Here is a 20,849-nt window from a genome sequence, read left to right as displayed (position 1 = left end):
AATCTAGACAAATGACTTATGGACACATTTTTTCCTAATTCAATATCGCTGACCAGATAGATATCTTTGCCAAACCCAGAACATATGTATTACTATTAAAACAAGGGAAAATTCAAGAGAGATAATGAGACATCCAAAAGTTGAATAATGCCATATGTTTTTACTTCATTCTCTTCAAACTGAATTTCTTACCAAAAATATATCAGCATAGCCAGCCAGAGATTCTACTCCCTCTTGAATCCGGGCACCTCCAGAATCATTCAGTCCAATTACAGGGGCCCCAACCAACATTGCCTGATCCATGATCTGCAGGAAGCGCAAAAACCTGGGTTATAACAACATCCCATCATTACCCATTGGGGCTGAGAGCATTTTAACACATGTCCACAGCATTTTTCATGAAAGATTTACCAAAGTTGGCGAAAAGAATGCAAGTTTGGTTCATTTTATTATCTAAATACCTTCATAAAAGGAAGAACACTGAAGCATATTTAAAAGGGTACATCTTTTAAAAGCCCCTGAGTATCTTAGCTCACTCCCTAAATTTAGAAAAGAGAGAAATCTACTTTTTGTGTCAAGTATAGTTATTCCTTCCGCATGCTGACTTTTCCAATCACAGCTCTGATGCATTGCAGGTTGGCATAAGAAATTAAACAGGAAATTTTTTTTTTTTTTTGGAGTTTTGGGAAAGCTGCAGATGATTCAGAAAAAGGTGAGAAACTTAAAAATGCATAAAATATGCATATAGTGTTATACAATATCAACACATTTTATCTTTAAATATCCTAATAATTCCGACTTCTCTGATATGAAAGGAGGGCCAAAAATTTTACAAACTGTGGGAGTACTATGGCCCTAAATCTTCCTTTTTTTTCTTCAAAAATTTTTAAAAATATCAGCCTATATACTTTTTATATCCTTTCATCATATGCATTAAATATGTATTCAATAGCCCACAGTCTTTTTGGTACACATAATCAATTACCATGTTTACTTGTTCAAAAGTACTTCTGATGGAGTGGGTAAATAACCTGTCTGCATGGATATGGCAACCAAACTATGTATTCTCTGTCCGAGCCTCATGAAAAATCATTTTCCTATGACCCAGATACCCCTGATAGAAAAAAGGTATCTTGGACATTGCAAGACAACTTATTTTGCCTTTATCCCAAACCCAAATCTCAACAAACTAATTCTCTACTTTTTTTTCCTGCTCTTGGGCTTCTATGATACAGGCAGGCATTGTTAACTGAATCACAAGAGGTTCAATTAAACCCTATTATATGGGCTGTTTTATATTTCAATAGACATTAAAGTACATCTCAAAGAAGCATTTTCTAATGGTTAAATATTTACTTTACAGATCTTTTGGGCGTGAGCTCCTGACAGGCTTCCTCCAAACACTGTAAAATCCTAAAAAAAAAAAAAAAAAAAAAAAAAAGACCATTAAATTTTGTAAAATGCTGGAATGGGGGGAATTTATGGAAAAGGTTTTTGCTCATTTTTTCCATCAAACTTTTAGAAACTTTACTTTGTCTTGCAAAAATTTTGTATTGTGAATTATTTTCAAATTTCCATATTGTTGTTAAACAGCTTTTCATTCCCAAAGATGATTCTAACAGCTATGCAGCATGAAAACATGTAAAATTTGGGGCAGTTAGATGATATAGTGGATACAGAGCCAAGCCTGGAATCAGGAAGACCTGAGTTCAAATCCAGCCTCAGACATTTACTAGCTATGTAGTACTGGGCAAATCCCTTAACTTCTGCTTGTTTCAATTTACTCATCTGTAAAATGGGTTAATAATAGCACCTAACTGTTAGGGTTGCTATAAAGATCAAAGGAGATAATAATTGTAATATGCTTAACACAATTATCTCCCACTATGAAAATTGTCATATGAAATTACAATTCCCCTGTATTGAAATTAAAATGTATCACTGTAATACCACTTTCATAGTTTCTGGAGCTGGACAGCATCTTAGAGACCATTCAGCCCAAACCACTTATTTTATAGTAAGAAAAACTGAGACTTGGCTGGAGTTAACACAGCTGGCTAAGTGTTTCAAGGATAGGATTTGAACCCAGGCCTTTCTGACCAAGAATCCCTATAATGCCTTTCAGATGCACTGTGCACTTTGCTAGCTAACTTTGGTTGCTTGGGCTAAAGGCGTTTAGAGGCCATCTTCCCACCCTGAGTAGGTCTCACAGGACTAAATGTAGAGGAAGTGGTACCCTATACTGAAAGGCAAAAATAGAAACAATAGCAGAGTGAAACCAGCTGTATGCTGCACGACAACAGGACTTATAAAACACTCTTCTCACATGACCCAGATAGAGAAAAGGTTGAGTGAGTTGCCACAATCACTTCTCGAAGAAAGGACTAACCTTCTAAATCCCAAGCCTTTCCATGGGCCCTCTCACTTAGGCAGAGATGCTTTCAAAGGTTAAGAAATCCAGAGCATCCTTGAACACATGGCTGCTACTGGTCCCCCTCATCCCTTCCTCCCACAGCTGGACATCCCCCCAGCCTGGAACAGGTCTCTCTCTGTATCCAACCGAGGGGTAAATGAAGATGAAAAGTTCTAGAGAAGCTTGCTATAGTCCAAACCAGTCTTCAATTTTCACAAATTCTCTGACGATGATAAAAATAAACCATCAGAAACAGCAGAAACTGCTGCCAGGGAGAACTTGGAAAAAAGAGAGATTATAACAGTATGGCAAAATGCATTGGGAATTTCTGCCCTTTACTTTAATTTTTTCAAATAACTCTCTTTCTGTACCATTCTGCCATGGAAGAGGCAATAGGATCCAGAAGACATATCTTTTTCTGCCTCACTAATGTTGATGCTTTCTCTTATTTAACTTTTTTTTCTTAACACAATTTTCATAAATTAGCAAAAAACTAAAGATGCTTGACTCTTTGAAGATGATAATTTGTAGCTCCATTTGGACTCCTGAAACAAAACATTTTCAACTCAGTACAGCTATAACTATTATCTAAATGAATAATATTTCAATAAATTATATAGGCTGCAAGTGGTGCAGGTAGTTGAAGTGTTGAGTCTGGAATTAGGAAGACTTAAGGTAGGAAGAGCTGAGTTCAGCTCTATAATAGTAACATGTACCTGAGCAAGTTATTTTAAAAAATGAAACCAAAAACTCTGCCTCAGTTTCCTCATATGAAAAATGGGGATAATAGCACCTCCTCTAGTGGTTGTGAAGATAAAATGACATAATATTTACATAGTACTTAGTAACCTCAAAGCATTATGTAAATACTAGCTATAATTATTACTTTATAATTATACTTTTGATATGCTAAACCTACTTCATTTCATGGGTAAATCAGGATATTCATAATGTATTTTATATTTTTAATCTACTTTTAGATCTGTAAAAGGCACTAAAGCAAAGCATTACCCATATTTAAATTTACTTGTCCCCAAAACATCCACCTGGAAAAAGCTATTTATTTCATGTGGCCTGATAACTATAATTACAAATACTTCCAAGGGAGCACTTGTTTTTAATACCCAATTTATTGGCTAAGAAAAAATATCATAGTTATAGGCTTAGGATTATAGGCATAGTAGTATAGCTAAGAAATATTCTCTATTCCAAGGCATTCTCCATCTGGAACATTACCTCATTCACTAACTATCCCCAGGAGGAAACTCACAATTTCTAGAATCACTTGCACAGAGTAATATTCACTCCACTTTGGGAATCTCCTTAAAACCTAAAGTTGTACTAAAGACATATATTTCCTCCAAGAAAAATTCCTGAGACATGCACTTATTACTCACTCATTCTTTTCATTTATTCATTAAGCATTTGTTAAACAGTCCCTGGTTACATTCTACTATAACTCCACCTTGTGGTTAACCTCTATTTTTATAGGTTTTTAATTATGGCCTTAATTTTTACTAAGTTTTATTGATGACTTTATATATTACATATATAGAGAGAGCAGTTATGCAAAACTGACCAACACAATATAATCATGTCTGAGAGTATATATGACACAGCACACGTAGTCCCTTATCTTTTTGCTAAAATAGCTTTAGCCTTTAGATAGCTTTCCGCCTGGATTACAAATCTACCTACCATCAAGCAGGAGTTTTCATTTTCTCAAGACTAATTCAAGATTAATTCCTTTCTTGTTCCCTTCTACTTTTAGACTGATAAATTTCAACATATTACATCCAATTAAAGCTAGATATAACTCATATATTCACAATGAATATACTATACCTGACTGAAGACATAAACCAGTCTTCCATTGATCCGACCCCGGCCAGTTACCACACTATCTCCAGGAAACTACAGGAAAAAGAAATCAAAGACATAAGAGCCAAAACATAAATGTTATCTATTTTAATTAACATGGTTGTTGCTTTTTAATAAAAAAAATGAAAAATGAAAGTTAAAAAACAACACTTGGCATACAAGTATGAACAATGAATACAAAATAACCATGAGCTCCATTAATGCAATCACACTGGATTAGAGATTGATCAGATTTCTAAATTTGCATAAGAAGTAAGAACTATTAGTATAGTTTTTAAGTCTTAAATTCTGCTTCTAAAAACATGAAACTCCCTGAGAGCTGGAGGTCTAGAATTATCAATTCATATAATCATAGTCTTGGGTTTGTAAATGTTCTCAGAGAATGCTGAGTTATGTATTTTAACTTTTTTAAAGTAAAAAACCAAACATCATGATTTCTCAAAAGGAAGGCCACAATTATAAAAGGAATTTGATCGATCAATGGGAATTCTCCCAAAAAGATTGTTAGGACAATTTCCCAGCCTCAGACTACAGTAGATCCATACTTAGAAAAACTAGACCAAGCTTAAAGTTACAAAATTAAGTACAGAGAACCACTCATGTCTGGTTATATAATTGCTAGAATGCTGTGAAAATTAAATTATGATTCTTTTGGTTAAAAAAAATCATAGGGGATATCTTACTGAGCTCTCCTTACCTATACTTTGTCTCTTCCCTGGAGCCCAAAGCATCCATTAAATAAACATGAGTTGTATTTCTATTTCTTGTTAAGTTAAAAAAATATATATGTAATGGTCAAACTTTGTGATTTGCTTTCTCAGCTAAGTCTGAATGAAACTAAAACATTATTTTGAACATTTGTTCCAGGACCTTTTTTCTACAGTGCTAAAAATCTAAGCAACCAAAGAAGATAGAGCTTCTGAAAGATGTATTATGATGAATTCTGAGCAATGTGCAATTCTAAAAGAAGTGACTGCCTAGAAAAGATTCCAGCTCTTCTCTACTCAAAACTAGCACATGTAGATCAATCAAGAGCCCAACAGAGGACTTGAATCATCCGAGTATACTCTGCAGGGTCCATCCTATAAATGCCCCACCAGCAGTAAACAATTACTGAATACCAAGATAGCAGGGGAAAGACCCAACGATTCTCTATTGTGTAACAGGGATTTTTTTTTCGCCTGCATCTATGATTTCTTCAGTGATTTCCTTCTGGAGGGGAGATCAGCAACTGTTTCTAAGATTTCTCAAATCTTAGAGAATTATTTAGGAAACTCAGGTTGCGGTTTGTATCAGAGATAGAATTTAACCCTGGGCCTTTTTTGACTGAGACAGCCCTCTTCCCATGGTACAATAGTGTAGTGTTCTTTTTTTCTAAAATATAATCGTTCTCTGGGAGCAGATTTCTTGTGGGGCTTCTGGAGGCAGCCTTAGTTTCAGTTCCGAGTAATAATCACCCCAAATGCAGCCAGGATTTAAAGTCCAGTCCTTTATTGTCTCTTCCAAAATAGCCCAGTTAGCTTTCCTTGGTTCCGAGAGCTCTTGTTACTAGTCCTTTGCCTCTGCCAGCTTCAGCCTCCAGCTCTCTCTGAATCTCCCAAACTGACTTCTGGCTCTCAGTCTCCTCAAATGACTCCTGCTTTCTCCATCTCTCCAAGTCTCTAGTGCTTGTCTTTTTATATGCTCTTTTATAGGTGTGAACTCAAAGGTTGACCCCTCCTCCGAGAGAGTGGGATTGTGGGTTCCTGACCTGTTAATCTCGAATGCTAATGTGTGAACTAATGTGTGAATCTTAAAGGTCTGAAAGGTGTGAACTCTGAACTAGAGAACTGCTAAGCATGATGCTAAAATTAGACAACTGACTTATCACTTTGCAAGAATCCTAACACAACAGGGCCATTACATCTACATAAATAGATGTAATAATATCTGTGTAGTAGAATTATACATGCCACAATTCTTAATAAATACCTTATTTTTATCCGATGCCATTCCAAAATCAGCACATCTATGTTCTACAAACATGTCACTTTCAACAAAACTCCCAGGATCCAGCAAGACACTAATTCTCTCTCTGGCTGTTAGTTTTCCCTGAAATGAAAAAGTACACACAAAATGCCCTGAGTAAAATAGTCTGTGAATCATATAAGGAAAACCAAGGGGAAATTAGCTTATCAGTGACTGTATCTTGCTTTCTGTCACTCTATTCATTTGTATTCTCTTAATCTTTCCTTGGTCCCCAACATCCCAAATCTGACTATTCTATTTGAAATGACTGGTAAAGATACAGGTTAAAGTGCTGTTTTCCCAATTTGGTAAAAATTAGGTTTAGACAAATAGCTGATACCATATGTAAAGATAAGCCCCAAATGATAACAAGACTTAACTATAAAAGGTCAAATAAGCAATCAGAAGATCAAGTAAAGAAACACCTTTTATAACCCTGGGTAGGGAAAAAGTTCATAATAAAATAAGAGATAATGATTTAATTACATAAAATTTTAAAGATCTTTCATAAATAAACCAATACAATTAAAATCTGAAGGGAAATAGTTAATTGGGAAATAATTTTTGCTGTGTTTGTTTTTGTTATATATATTAAAATATCTAAGAGCCAAAGCCATTATCCAGTAGTTAAATGGTCAAAGGATAGACCAGGAAATTGTCAAAATAAATCCAAATCATGAATAGACATATTTTTTTAATGAACCAATCACTTACAATTATAGAATTGCAAATTAAAACAATTATGAAATTCTACTTCACATACATTTAGGTCAGCAAAAGTGACAAATTAAAAAATGAAAACGGTTGGGGAGTAATTTCAGGAAAATAGTCATAATAGCACTACCGGTGGAGTTTAGAAATGACCTAGACTTCTGGCTGGATATTCTGGAAATAATTTGAAAACATCCCCTTTCCCCTCAAATCACTAATCTGTGCATAGCCTTTGATCCAGAAATACCATCATTAGGCCTATACCCCAAAGAGAGCAAAAGAGGAGCCAGAGACAAAAATATTTACTTCAGCTCCTTTTACTCAGGGGGGTACTCATCAATTGAACAATGATTTAACAAATTAAAGACAATTCCTGTAATGGAATATTAGTGAACTCTAAAAAATTAAGAAGGGGGCTGTTTCAAAAACCTGGAAACACTTGTATTGAACTAATACAGATTGAACAATTTGCCATAAAAACATTGTAAAGACAAATAACTTTGAAAGAAATCTGTCAATGCAATGACCACCTAGAGAGCTCAGGAGGTAGCAAGGTATTTACCTCCTCATAGAGATGATGGGCTCAAAGTACAAAATATAATAGTAAGGGCATTTGTTTTAGATTAATTATGTATATTTGGTACAAGATTTTTTCAACAAAAGGGTAAAGTGGGAAGAAAAATAAATTTGTTGATCAAAAAAGTAAAATATAATTTTTATATTATGAAAAAAATTGAAATAAAAAATAAATTTAAAACTGATCAATGTAATGATCAGTCATGAGTTCAAGAAGACTTATGAGGAAGAACTACTCAGTTCTGACTGAGAGGTTATATCAGGACTCACTGTACATAATGATACATGTTTTGGAACATGTCCATTCAGGGAAATTGTTTAGATTATACATATTTATTTCAAGGGTCTGGGTTTATAATTTTTCCTCACAGTGGGTTGGGGAAGAAAATAAATGTTTGCTGATTGAAAAAAAAATTTTTAAGTGTCAGAGGTGATTAGAAGCGTCAGGGATTTTGCAAGTTCAAATTCAATATCCTCTCCACAACCAAAGAATGCAATAAATGGCATCACGTTGCAACTGGGTCAGACAGGACTGGAAGAAAGGATCCTAGGGGTGTGCTCAAGCACCAGGAACAAGGTGGGTGGTAGGCTCTATGGACCTCTTCTTCTCGGTCATAAAAGGAGGGAGTTGCAAGCAAAGTTCTTTAGGGTTCCAGCTCCCAGCTCTTCCTACACGCCTGGCTCAATGCCTCCACCTGTCCCAACCTGCCCGGACGTCCCAGAATACAGGTCTTTAAGAGAGAGAGAGAGACAGACAGACAAATGCCTCTCAGCTATAGAGAGACAGACACACACAGAGAGAAACGGAGAGAAAGACAGAGACAGAGAAACAGAGAGACAGAGAGAGATACAAAGAGAGACGGAGAGACAGAGACAGAGAGATACAAAGAGAGACGGAGAGACAGAGACAGAGAGATACAAAGAGAGACGGAGAGACAGAGACAGAGAGACAGAGACAGAGAAACAGAGAGACAGAGAGAGATACAAAGAGAGACGGAGAGACAGAGAGATACAAAGAGAGACGGAGAGACAGAGACAGAGACAGAGACAGAGAAACAGAGAGATAGAGAGAGATACAAAGAGACGGAGAGACAGAGACAGAGAGACAAAGACAGAGACAGAGAAACAGAGAGACAGGATACAAAGAGAGACGGAGAGACAAAGAGACGGAGAGACAGAGACAGAGAAACAGAGAGACAGAGAGAGATACAAAGAGAGACGGAGAGACAGAGAGACAGAGACAAAGAGACAGAGAGACAGAGAGAGACAAAGACAGAGACAGAGAAACAGAGAGACAGAGACAGAGACAGAGAGATACAAAGAGAGACGGAGAGACAGAGACAGAGAGACAGAGACAGAGAAACACAGAGACAGAGAGAGATACAAAGAGAGACGGAGAGACAGAGAGAGAGGGAAAGAGAAAGGGAGCTGAAGGACGGAAGGAGGAAAGGAAGAAGGGAGGGAGAGGAGGAGAGGAAGAACAAACAGAAAGAGAAGAGGCGAACTACTTTTAAAGTAATTTTAGCATAAGATTTTAGAGGGCCTAAAGTGGGGAAGAGTTAGAGAGAGTCCCTTTACTGAAACAGACTGAAAAATGGAAAAGTGGGAGGGGCTGGAGCACGCCTCCTGTATTACACTTCGTTGATTGGCTGACTCCAAGTGGGCGTCTTCGCGCACGCCACAAAATAATAGGCCGAGAGCGGACTGGGGCGGGGCTTAAGGCTAGTTGTCTTTCTGACTCACCCGTTTGTGCTGAGCATCGATACGTTTCTGACCGCCTCCGAGCAGCGCTTCTTGGCGTTTCTTTTCGATGCGCTCTCTAACGGTGACGGGCTGGCTGCAGTATCTCCGGGCCTGCGCCGTCCAGCCCCTGGTACCGCTTACTAGAGCGCACCGGATGGTCCCGGCCGCCGCCGCCCGCAGTGCAACCGCCATCTTTGTTCTGGTTTCCTGTCCGCCTTCTTCCCCACCTTTTCTCACCGCGCCGGCGCGTTGGGCGCAGTGGTGACATTGCGCATGCGCCGCCTGCTCTACTAGAACAGCGCATACACAACCTCCTGGGGGAAGATGATCTGGCCCTGCATACTGGCTGTTTTGTCTATCAGTCCACGTGGTTGAGGCTGTTTCGACAATTTTGGGAGCGTTTGGCGTGTGGGAGAAGTCTAATCCTGAACTGCGGGAGTTAGAGTCGGGCTGGTTCCCCCATCCGAACGCTTTCCTAGGCCCTAAACCATTCCAGTTACTTTTCAAGTGTCTTTCCTACAGCTACCAGAATAATCCTGATTAATAATTGCACTGATCCACTCAAAGACTTTGTGTAGTACCTTTTTGCCTACGTAGTACAATTCAAAAAACCTATAGTGCAATACGAATAAATCCAGGTGTGTTTTATAGAAATACCCAAAATAAATCCTCATCCCAGCTAAGCTGAACTGCATCACTGGGCCACTTTTATTTTATTTTATTTTATTTTTTGTTACAAAGTGACAAAATAAGTTTATTTTTTTTAAAATAGATTGCAGTGGATCTTGGATACAATATATGTGTGCAGAACCGAACAGTTTTCTTGTGGCTCAGGGAGAATTGGATTTAGAAGGTATAAATAACCCGGGAAGAAGCACAAAAATGCAAGCAGTTTACATTCATTTCCTAGTGTTCTTTCTTTGGGTGTAGCTGCTTCTGTCCATCCTTGATCAACTGAAACTAAGTTAGATCTTGTCTTTGTTGAAGAAATCCACTTCCATCAGAATACATCCTCATACAGTATCGCTGTTGAGGTATATAATGATTTCCTGGTTCTGCTCCTTTCGCTCAGCATACTGGACCACTTTTAAACACTCTTCACTCTATTAATAAATTTCTTAACTATTTTTCTCACCCTTACTCCTCCAACAATCACAATCATGGCGTTCCTACATTTGGGGCATTATTTAGCAAAATAGCAAAAGATAAATTTATCCTTCACATTTTTGATTGTCTATATGTTTCCAAAAAAGACATCTCCAACAAGCTTAAATCAAAAGTCTGAATGAAAGCTTAGAACTTTTACTGTCAACGAACTGAACCAGCTATGCCCAGAAAAAGAACTCTGGGAAATGACTAAAAACCATTACATTGAATTCCCAATCCCTATATTTTTGCCCACCTGCATTTTTGATTTCCTTCACAAGCTAATTGTACAATATTTCAGAGTCTGATTCTTTTTGTACAGCAAAATAATGTTTTGGTCATGTATACTTATTGTGTATCTAATTTATATTTTAATGTATTTAACATCTACCAGTCATCCTGCCATCTGGGGGAGGGGGTAGGGGGTAAGAGGTGAAAAACTGGAACAAGAAGTTTGGCAATTGTCAATGCTGTAAAGTTACCCATACATATAACCTGTAAATAAAAGGCTATTAAATTAAAAAAAAATTTAAAGAAAAAAAAGAACTTTTACTGTCCGTGCTGTTGGTCAATGTGTGATGGGTGAAAGTTCATGGACTCAGGTTTTGCCACCTAACAGCCAAAGATGACAAATAATCATAGGTGTGAGCAGCAGTGTTAAATAAAGTTGATCATTAACCATGGTATACATAAAAGTGTTTAAATTGGATGATGGATGTAGCTGCATTGTAAATATTGCCTGTGAGTCATACAGAAATGAAAGCCCTCCTTTCTGCTCAACAATCCTTCTATTATTGCCTGTATCATTTCCCACGATAGTAGGGAAGAAGCATTTAGTAAACACTTAATATGTACCAGGCACTGTGTTAAGCTAAGTGCTAGTGATACAAAGAAAGGCAAAAACAGTCCCTGCTGAAAAGAGCTCATAGACCACTGGGGAAGACAATGTGCAAACAACTATGTACAAACAAGATTAGAGAGATAAATAATATAAGTAGATATAGATATGCACATACATGATTTTTTTAGCATGAGAATTTTTTTTTTATTATAGCTTTTTATTGACAGAACATATGCATGGGTAATTTTTACATTATCTCTTGCACTCACTCCTGTTCTGACTTTTTCCCTCCCTCCCTCCACCCCGTTCCCCAGATGGCAAGCAGTCCTATACATGTTAAATATGACACAGTATATACTAGATACAATATGTATGTGCAGAACCGAACAGTTCTCTTGTTGCTCAGGGAGAATTGGATTCAGAAGGTAAAAATAACCTTGGAAGAAAAACAAAAATGCAAACAGTTTACATTCATTTCCCAGTGTTCCTTCTCTGGGTGTAGCTGCTTCTGTCCATCACTGATCAATTGGAACTGAACTGGATCTTCTCTTTGTCGAAGATATCCACTTCCATCAGAATACATCCTCATACACTATCGCTGTTGAGGTATATAATGATTTCCTGGTTCTGCTCATTTCACTTAGCATCAGTTCATGTAAGTCTCTCCAAGCCTCTATGTATTCATCCTCATTTCTTACAGAACAATAATATTCCATAACATTCATATACCACAATTTACCCAACCATTTTCCAATTGATGGGCATCCATTCATTTTCCCAGTTTCTGGCCACTACAAAAAGGGCTGCCACAAACATTTTGGCACATACAGGTCCCTTTCCCTTCTTTAGTATCTCTTTGGGATATAAGTCCAGTAGAAACACTGCTGGATATCAAAGGGTATGCACAGTTTGATAACTTTTTGGGCATAATTCCAGATTGCTCTCCAGAATGGTTGGATTCGTTTACAACTCCACCAACAATGCATCAACGTCCCAGTTTTCCCGCATACCCTCCAGCAATCATCATTATTTGTTCCTGTCATCTTAGCCAATCTGACAGGTGTGTAGTGGCATCTCAGAGTTGTCTTAATTTGCATTTCTCTGATCCATAGTGATTTGGAACATTCTTTCACATGAGTGGAAATAGTTTCAATTTCATCCTCTGAAAATTGTCTGTTCATATCCTTTGACCATTTTTCATTTGGAGAATGGTTTGATTTCTTATAAATTAGAATCAATTCTCTATATGTTTTGGAAATGAGGCCTTTATCAGAACCTTTAACTGTGAAGATGTTTTCCCAGTTTGTTGCTTCCCTTCTAATTTTGTTTGTATTAGTTTTGTTTGTACAAAGGCTTTTTAATTTGATGTAATCAAAATTTTTTATTTTGTGATCAATAATAATCTCTAGTTCTTCTTTGGTCACAAATTCCTTCCTCCTCCACAAGTCTGAGAGATAAACTATCCTATGTTCCTCTAATTTATTTATATCTTGTTCTTTATGCCTAAATCATGACCCATTTTGATCTTATCTTGGTATATGATGTTAAGTGCACATACAGGATAAATGCTTATCTGTATTTATCTATTATCATATCTATTATTAAATAGACAAAAAAGTAATCACAGGAAAAAACTAGTACTGAGAATGGGGAAGGAGTCTTGCATAAGGTAGAATTTTAGCTAATACTTGAAAGATGCAAATGAAACCAGGAGATGGGAGTAGAGAGAGAATTCCAGGAATGAGGGTCAACCAGTGAAAATACAAAGAATAGAGAGATAGTGTGTTGGTGGGTGGGAAGAACAGCAAAGAGGTCAATGTCCCTGGATTGTTGAGTATGGAGTATGTATAAGGAAGTCAAGTCTAAGAAGACTGGAAAGAGCTAACCATGTTTCCCCTAAATCACTTATTACAAAAGCAATCAAATCTTGCAGCACTGATACAACTTAATAGTTGAGCATCCTCAACTTCCTTTCTCCACATGTTCTAGAAGGCAAGAGATATAGACTGTTTTGCCAGACTCTTCTTTCTCTCCTGTCTCAGAGAAAAAATTATCCCCTTTTCTTGCTCTTTTGCCCTTGATCTTACCACTTCTCCTAATACCTTGCTCCATAAATCATCCTTCTCTTACCATCTTCAATTCCTTAGTTCCTGCCATATTAACATTTCCAGTCATTAGTCAAAAACCAATATATCTTTTTTGTTGAATTTTTGTATATCTTTTTTATTGAATTTATTTATGTATTCTTAGTGAAATTCTAGTGTCATCTGCTCTCCCCTTTTCTCCTTCTTTGAATAGACTTCTATACCTCCTGATTAGATGAGATGATTTTCTCTTCTTTCTTTCCCTCTCTGCCTCCCCCCCATATAATTTCTCTTCCCCTCATTTTCCATTCTTAAGACCAATACATAGAACTACTCCCAGATCCTCTTTGATTAAACTCCCTCTGTGACCCCTGATAGTGGTAGAGTTCAGAGAAGACACATGTATCTCATCATGCTTAAATATAAGCAATTAATTTCTTTTAGTCTTTTAGTGTTCTTTCATGTTTATTTTTTTATGCTTTGCTTAACCCTATTTTTGAACTGTTTCTATGTGTCCCCAGGCTTTTCATCAGGAATCCTTTAAAGTTCTAAATCAATTAAAAATTGTCTTCTACAAGATTACATTCAATTTTGTTGTTTGTTTTCTTCGTCTATCAGTCTATATCTCTTGCCTTCTAGAATATTATATTCTAAGCTCTCTGCTCCTTTATAAAGTGATGACTGCTAAATCATGTGTGATTCTGACTGATTCTTTGATACTTGGAGTTTTTCTTTCTGGCTACTTACAGTATTTTCCCTTTTACTCTGGATTCCAGTGAGTTTTCATTAAGTTTTATTTCAGGAGGTGATAGATGATTTCTGTTTTCACTTTGCCCTCTGGTTCAAAGAGATATGGGCATTTTCTTTTTAATATTTTTTGAAGACGATTTCTAAGTTTGTAGGTAGTACAGTGATTCTTAAATTTTTTTTTGTCTTGATTTGGTTTCCAGGTTAATTGTTATTTCTATGATATGCCTTGTATTTTCTTCTACTTTTTAAAGCTTTTAGTACTTATCATCTTAAGGAATCATTTACTTCTCTACAATTCATTTTCATTTTCAGGGTTTGTTGCTTGGGCAAGGTTTTGTACCAAGCTGTTAATTCCCTTTCTAACTCTTTCTTCTATAGCTTTTATTTCTTTTTAATTTTTTTTTCCTCTAGCTCTCTCATTTCATTTATAAAAACATCTTAAAACACTTAAAAAAACCCAAATAACTTTTGCTTCATTTTTTTCCAGGAATTCTCTCTGCCAAAGCCATGTTTTCTTTGAGGCTTTGTTTGTAGATATTTTGTAATCGTTTTCTCCTTCTAGGTTTGTCTTGAACATGTCACTATATGTAGAGGGCCAGAATTCTGAAAAGGTATACTTGAATCAAGGACAACAGGGTGTTTATAGTTAAGCACCTACCTACTCAGTGTGAGAAATGGTTCTCTAAACATATTCTTAATGTGATATGTGATGTAATCGTTGCATATACTCAGTGTGTTGTAATAATGTAATTGTACTGAGATATTTAAGGGCTGAGGGATACAGAAGTCTCTCAGCCACAGACATAGATACAGGTATTGTACTGAGGTATTTAAGGGCTGAAGAAACAGAAGTCTCTCAGCCACAGACACAGAAGAGTCTCAGACATAGATACAAAGAAGTGCCTGGACTCCATCTCTGACCAGCTTTGTGGTGGCTATCCTGCCTTCATCACTCCTCTACCTAAAGACCAAGATTCTCCAGAGAGCTAGTCCTGACATTACAACCATATTTTCTATTTATGATGGGATTCTTTTTTCTTTTACTTATTCTTCCAGCTTACTTTTTTACTTCAGACTTGATGCTGGTGTTAGATGCTGTGTACTTCTGGAGAAATGTAGACTGGTCCTTTTGCTGCTTTCTTATGATATTCACTGTTGTTCGGTTCCAATATCTTATGGACAGCTCAGGTTGACCACCAAGCTTTCAGTGCTCACAAAGTAGCTTGATGCAGGAGAAATTCTGATTGCTGCCTCTCTGGTCTGAGCTCTGCAAGCTCCTGATCTGGGTTTGGATCTAAGCAATCATGCACTGTTGCCTAATTCAGCCCTTATCAACCAACTGGAAGACTTGATTCAGAGACAAAAGACTGCAAGCTTCAATTTGGTCTGGGATTCTTGACATGATTATTCCTCTGTAGACTTCAGACAGAGCTAGAAGTTGGAACTCTGCTACTGAGGTCTAAGCCACACAGTTGCTTTTTGCTTAGGATACAAACTGGGATCTGCAACTGTTCTTTACTTCCAGCATCCTCCTTACCCTTACATTTCTGGATGTATAGGCCAGAACTGGGTAATGAATGACAAGGTTGCCAGTTGATACCTGTTCCCACATAAGGTTAGGGGGACTCATATGGGTCGTGGACTTCCTCTTGCCCTGGTATAAAGCCCCTGCTTGAGTTGGAATGTTCAAGCCAGCAAGCCCCCTACCATGTTCCTGGACCAAACCTGTCTCTGTCTTCCTATGCTGATGTGGACTGGAAAAATCTTGCTATGATCTTTTTCCTGGATTTCCTCAACAGAGTCTGATCTGATATGTTGTCTAGATTTCTTTTAAGGAGTTTAGGCTGGAGAAGGGGAACTGGCTAGTTTTCTCCCTCCATCATCTGCTCAGTCTCTTTACAATATTTAACTATTGGCCTTCTTGAAAAAATTTCTTGAAAAAAATTTACTTTATGTCTGATACTTTATTTCCTCTCCACACCTAATATTTTATCAACATTTTTCTATTTAGCTTGTGTCCCCATAACTCTGCAGAAACATCTCTTTCAATCAACAAATCCAAATCCCCAAAATAAATTTTAACATTTATCCTATTAACTAAGAATCATAGAATTTCAGAGTTGAAAGTTATCTTAGTGACCATCTAATTCAACTCCTAAGTGGTTTAAAATCCTTTCTCTAATATTCCCAACAAATGGTTATTCGTCCTCAATTTGAAGACTAGGTAAAGAGGAATCCATTCCTTCCTGAAATAGCCTCTTCTAGCTTGGTATACCATATAATATAATATAATATAATTCCTTATTAGGAAATGTCTCTTTAAATTAGGCCCAATTTCTCTTCTTCTGCACCCAAGGATCATTTCTTTTTCTGCCTTCTGGAGCAAGCAAGTACTCTTATATGGGACAGTCTTCCAACATAATCAAAAACTATTAACATTTTTCTTTAAATCATCTCTTCTCCAGGCTAAATATTCTCAGTTCCTTCAAAAGTTTATACTTGGCATGGATGCTAGTCTTGTCACCATCTTTGTTATACTCCTTTAGAAATCTATAACTTGTATATGACCTTTCTTTAAAAAAAAAAAAGCTACTTTGAACTGAGTCTTGTACTTTGAATGTGACGATAAGAGCAGTTTATAGCAGAATTATTACCTCTCTTTGTTCTGAACACTGTGTCTTTCAGTGCAGTCTTTAATAACATTAAATATTTTTTTCTACCCAAATATTAGTGTAATCCCTAAGTTTGTGTGCATCAGTGGGTCAGAAGATCAGTTAACAAAAATAAGATGAAAGAATAATGAGAAAAACATATGATCTTGTACTTTTTAAATAGGGCAGCTAAATGGCACAGTGGATAGAAAGCCAGGTATGAAGTCAGGAAGACATCTTCCTAAGTACAAATCTGGCCTGACACTAACTATGTGACTCTGGACAAGTCATTTAATCCTGTTTGCCCTAGTTCCTCATCTGTAAAATGAGCTGAAGAAGAAAACAGTAAACCATTCCAGTTTCTCTACCAACAAAATCCCAAATGGAGTCATGAAGAGTTGGACACAACTGAAAAACAAGCTATTTAAACAAATAGTGTTTAGAAATAAGAAATATACAACAGAAATGACATGAATAATGACTTTAGTATTTTTGTCCAGGAGTTTAACCATTGTAAATTAATTATCACAATAATAAAGCACCTTAGCAAACATCTGGTATATCATCACATATTTAGAGCTGTAAGGGACTTTAGAAACTAGCAAATACAACTCCCTCATTTATAGATGTGGGAGTTAGGCTCACAGCATTTAAATAACTTGTTCAGGGTAACATAGCTAGTTTGTGTCTGAGACAAGATTCACCCTTAGGTCTTCCAGACTCCAAATCCAGAGCTGTATTTTCTGTTCCTTCTAGCTGTCTTCTCTGGCTTACTTGCCAAACAGCAAGTCAGCTGCCAAAGGCAATACTGGTTAGACTATTAGTTCATCTGTAAAATCTTATAATTTCTGGTTCACACAGGAGTATTTGATAACCTCAAAAAAAGAAAAAAAATAAATGTTTATAATCAGCAATAATTTATCTTCAATATAATCACACAAGGAAAAGATGGATCTTTAATAGAACAGAAGACCTTCAGGCAATTTTGATGACAAGACTAGTGCTGAGCAGAAACTTAGAAATGCAAACATGGGAATCAAGAGAAATTTAGAAAGGTTAAAAACATTTGAGAAAATGGATGGATCTAAATGATGTTTAAGTGATGATAAAGTGACAGCTAGAGGGGGAAGTTGATTGCATATTAGAGTTAGAATCAAGAAAAACTCAGTTTTAGGATTTAAACTAAATCCTATCTCAAAAATTTATTAGCTGTGTGACTCTGGGCAAGTCACTCATACTCAATTTCCTTAAAAGTAAAATCATATCTACTTCATAGAGTTATTGTGAGGACTAAAAGTAAAATGCTTTACAAACTTTTAAGGGTTACATAAATTCTCTATTATGATATTCTTTTAAAGTGGGATTTTTATTGCTATCTTTTGTTTTTATATTAACTAGATTTACTCCTGTATCTTTGTCTCTCTCCCTAGAAAGCCATGACTTATAACAACTTTTTTTAAAGAAAAAGAGAAAGAAAAAAAAGAAAATCAAAATCAATCAATACTTCAGCAAAATAACAACCACCATAACCTGATGAAGAAGAAGTTAATGTTAGTGATGCAAAAATGAATGATTAGTGTCAATGCAACATTTCTACAAGTTCATAAAACAAAAGGAAGTTCCTGCCTTCAATACCTGGCTTTCTATCCACTTTGGCATTTTAACTTGTTGAATGTTTTATAAACTTAAATAAGCAGTATATAGTAGAGAATTACAGCTCCATGTATACTACTCAGTATTCTTTTTCTGGTTCCCTTTTGTCTATGTAGAAATTGCTTATATTTTTGTTGGTATTTGAAAAGTTCAGAATTACAAAAATTATTTTGAAAGAGTCATGGAAAAAGATCATGAATTATTATGACTAGTATAATCTTATAAAATAGACAGAAGCAGTAGAGGGCAAAGCCAGTTTATAGAAAGCTTAGCAAACTATCCAACAAAGCAAAAATAATTCTAGAGGCATTTAAGGATGAAAATGAAAGAACAACAAAGAGGAGAAAAATGCTTACAGAGGGGGTAGAATTGGTACTAAAGAGAACAAAGACAAGAAAAACAGAAATTTTACACCAAGTACACAAAGAGGAAATCAATGCTGGAAGTGACACAATTGTAAGGATATTGAGTGACATATATACAGAAAAAAATCTTGAATTTTAGTACTGAAACATCCCAAACTATGTACATATATAAATTTATATTTATGTATATATTATATACCTCTCTCCCCAACAATGGAAAATCTTTATGAGATTCATCTATATGTAAAATGAAGATAGACTCAATAAGAGAAAAGATAAGTATTCATAAGCAGTATTCAACAGGAACTACATCTTCACAATTAACTAAAAATTACAGACAACTTAAGATCACATTAAATAATTTGTTTATTGACTATTAAATAGCATTTGATTCAGTAGAACTTAATACCAGCTTACAAGGTGTTTCCCTATTCCTCAAGATTTCTTGAAAGACACAATACTATTTCTTCTTTCACAACATGAGTAATATGGAAATAAATTATACATGATTGCACATTGCTTACCATTTTGAGGAGGAGAGAAGGAGAGGGAAAAATTTTCAATTGAAAATCTTTCTAAAATTGAAACTACTTAATAAAAAAGAGAAAGAAACAACAGAAAGAACTTACTCTGTTGATCCTCTGATTATTAAAAGGAATAAAATTAAACAAGGATTAAACAAGGATTGGATAAGGAATAAAATGGATGTATGTTTGACAGAGGTTGTCCCCACTGTGATGAAAAAGATCCAAGGCTGTGTAAAGTTAAAGAGAGACTAGATATGACTGGCGATGTCCTTCAGATGCTTCTGTTGAGGAATTACATTGTAATCATTGTATTAAATCCCAGAACACAGCAATTCCTTGAGAAGGCCATTTATAATCGACAGTTCCACTTCTCTTCTCACTCTTAACTCTGTACAACCTATCTCCTAACGTCATTATTCAACAGAAACTGCTCTTTCCAAAGTCACCAATAATGTCTTTTTTTAAATTAAAAATATTTAATTTTCTTGTTGCTATGTGCAATGTTCTCTTAGTTCTACTCCACTTAGCATTAGTTCATGTAGGTCTCCCCAGGCCTTTCTGAAATCATCTTGCTGATTGTTATAGAACAATATAACATTAATATACCACACCTTATTTAGCCATGCTCCAATTGATGGATATCCACTCAGTATCCAATTCCTTGTCACTATAAAAAGGACTGACACAAACATTTTTGAACATGTGAGTCCTTTTCCCTTTTTTATGATCTCTTTGGGATACAGGCCCAGGAGAGACACTGCTGGATAAAGAGTATGCACAATTTGATAGCCTTTTGGGCATAATTTCATATTTCAGTTTACAACTCCACCAACAATGTATCAGTGTCCCAGTTTTCCCACATCCCCGCCAACATTCATCATTATCTTTTCCTGTCATCTTAACCAATCTGAGAGGTGTGCAGTGGTATTGTTTTAATTTGCACCTCTCTGATCAATAGTAATTTAGTGTATTTTTTCATATGACTAGAAATGGTTTTAATTTCTTCATCTAAAAATTGTCTGTTCACATGCTTTGACTATTATCAATTAGAGAATGGCTTATAAATCTCTATATATTTTAGAAATAGTCAAATGCTTTGACTATTATCAATTAGACAATGGCTTATAAATCTCTATATATATTTAGAAATGAGGCCTTTATCAGAACCCTTGGATATAAAATTTTTTCTCAGTTTACTGCTTCCCTTATAATCTTATCTTTATTGATTTTGTTTATATAAAAACTTTTTAAATTAATAAAGTAAAAATAATCTAATTTGCATTTCATAAGGAACTTTATTTCTTCTTTGGCCATAAATTCCTTCCTTCTCCACAGATCAGGCACTGTTCTTCTAATTTGCTTATAATATCACTCTTTATGTCTAAATTATAAGCTTATTTTAATTTATCTTGATATAGAGTGTTAGGTGTGGGTCAATGCTATTTTCCAATTTTCCCAGAAATTTTGATCAAATAGTGAGTTCTTATTCCAAAAGTTGGGG

General features: G+C 35.9%; 1 protein-coding gene across 2 annotated transcripts in view; it reads right to left on the bottom strand.

Moving 5' to 3' along the window:
* Positions 1-9,576, bottom strand: part of PCCB (propionyl-CoA carboxylase subunit beta) — a 58,936-nt gene extending 49,360 nt beyond the window's left edge. For both annotated transcript variants that reach the window (XM_003766418.4, XM_031959782.1), the window contains exons 1-5: positions 9,332-9,576; positions 6,266-6,385; positions 4,259-4,327; positions 1,357-1,413; positions 193-306 (exon numbers count right to left, since the gene is read on the bottom strand). In XM_003766418.4, coding sequence (XP_003766466.1) covers positions 193-306; positions 1,357-1,413; positions 4,259-4,327; positions 6,266-6,385; positions 9,332-9,523 — 552 coding nt within the window. In that variant the 5' untranslated portion in view covers positions 9,524-9,576. The remainder of the gene's footprint in view (positions 1-192; positions 307-1,356; positions 1,414-4,258; positions 4,328-6,265; positions 6,386-9,331) is intronic.
* Between the last annotated feature and the right edge of the window lie 11,273 nt (positions 9,577-20,849).

Source organism: Sarcophilus harrisii, chromosome 3, assembly GCF_902635505.1.
Source record: "Sarcophilus harrisii chromosome 3, mSarHar1.11, whole genome shotgun sequence".
Lineage (NCBI taxonomy): Eukaryota > Metazoa > Chordata > Mammalia > Dasyuromorphia > Dasyuridae > Sarcophilus > Sarcophilus harrisii.
This window is presented reverse-complemented; position numbering and strand designations above follow the sequence as displayed.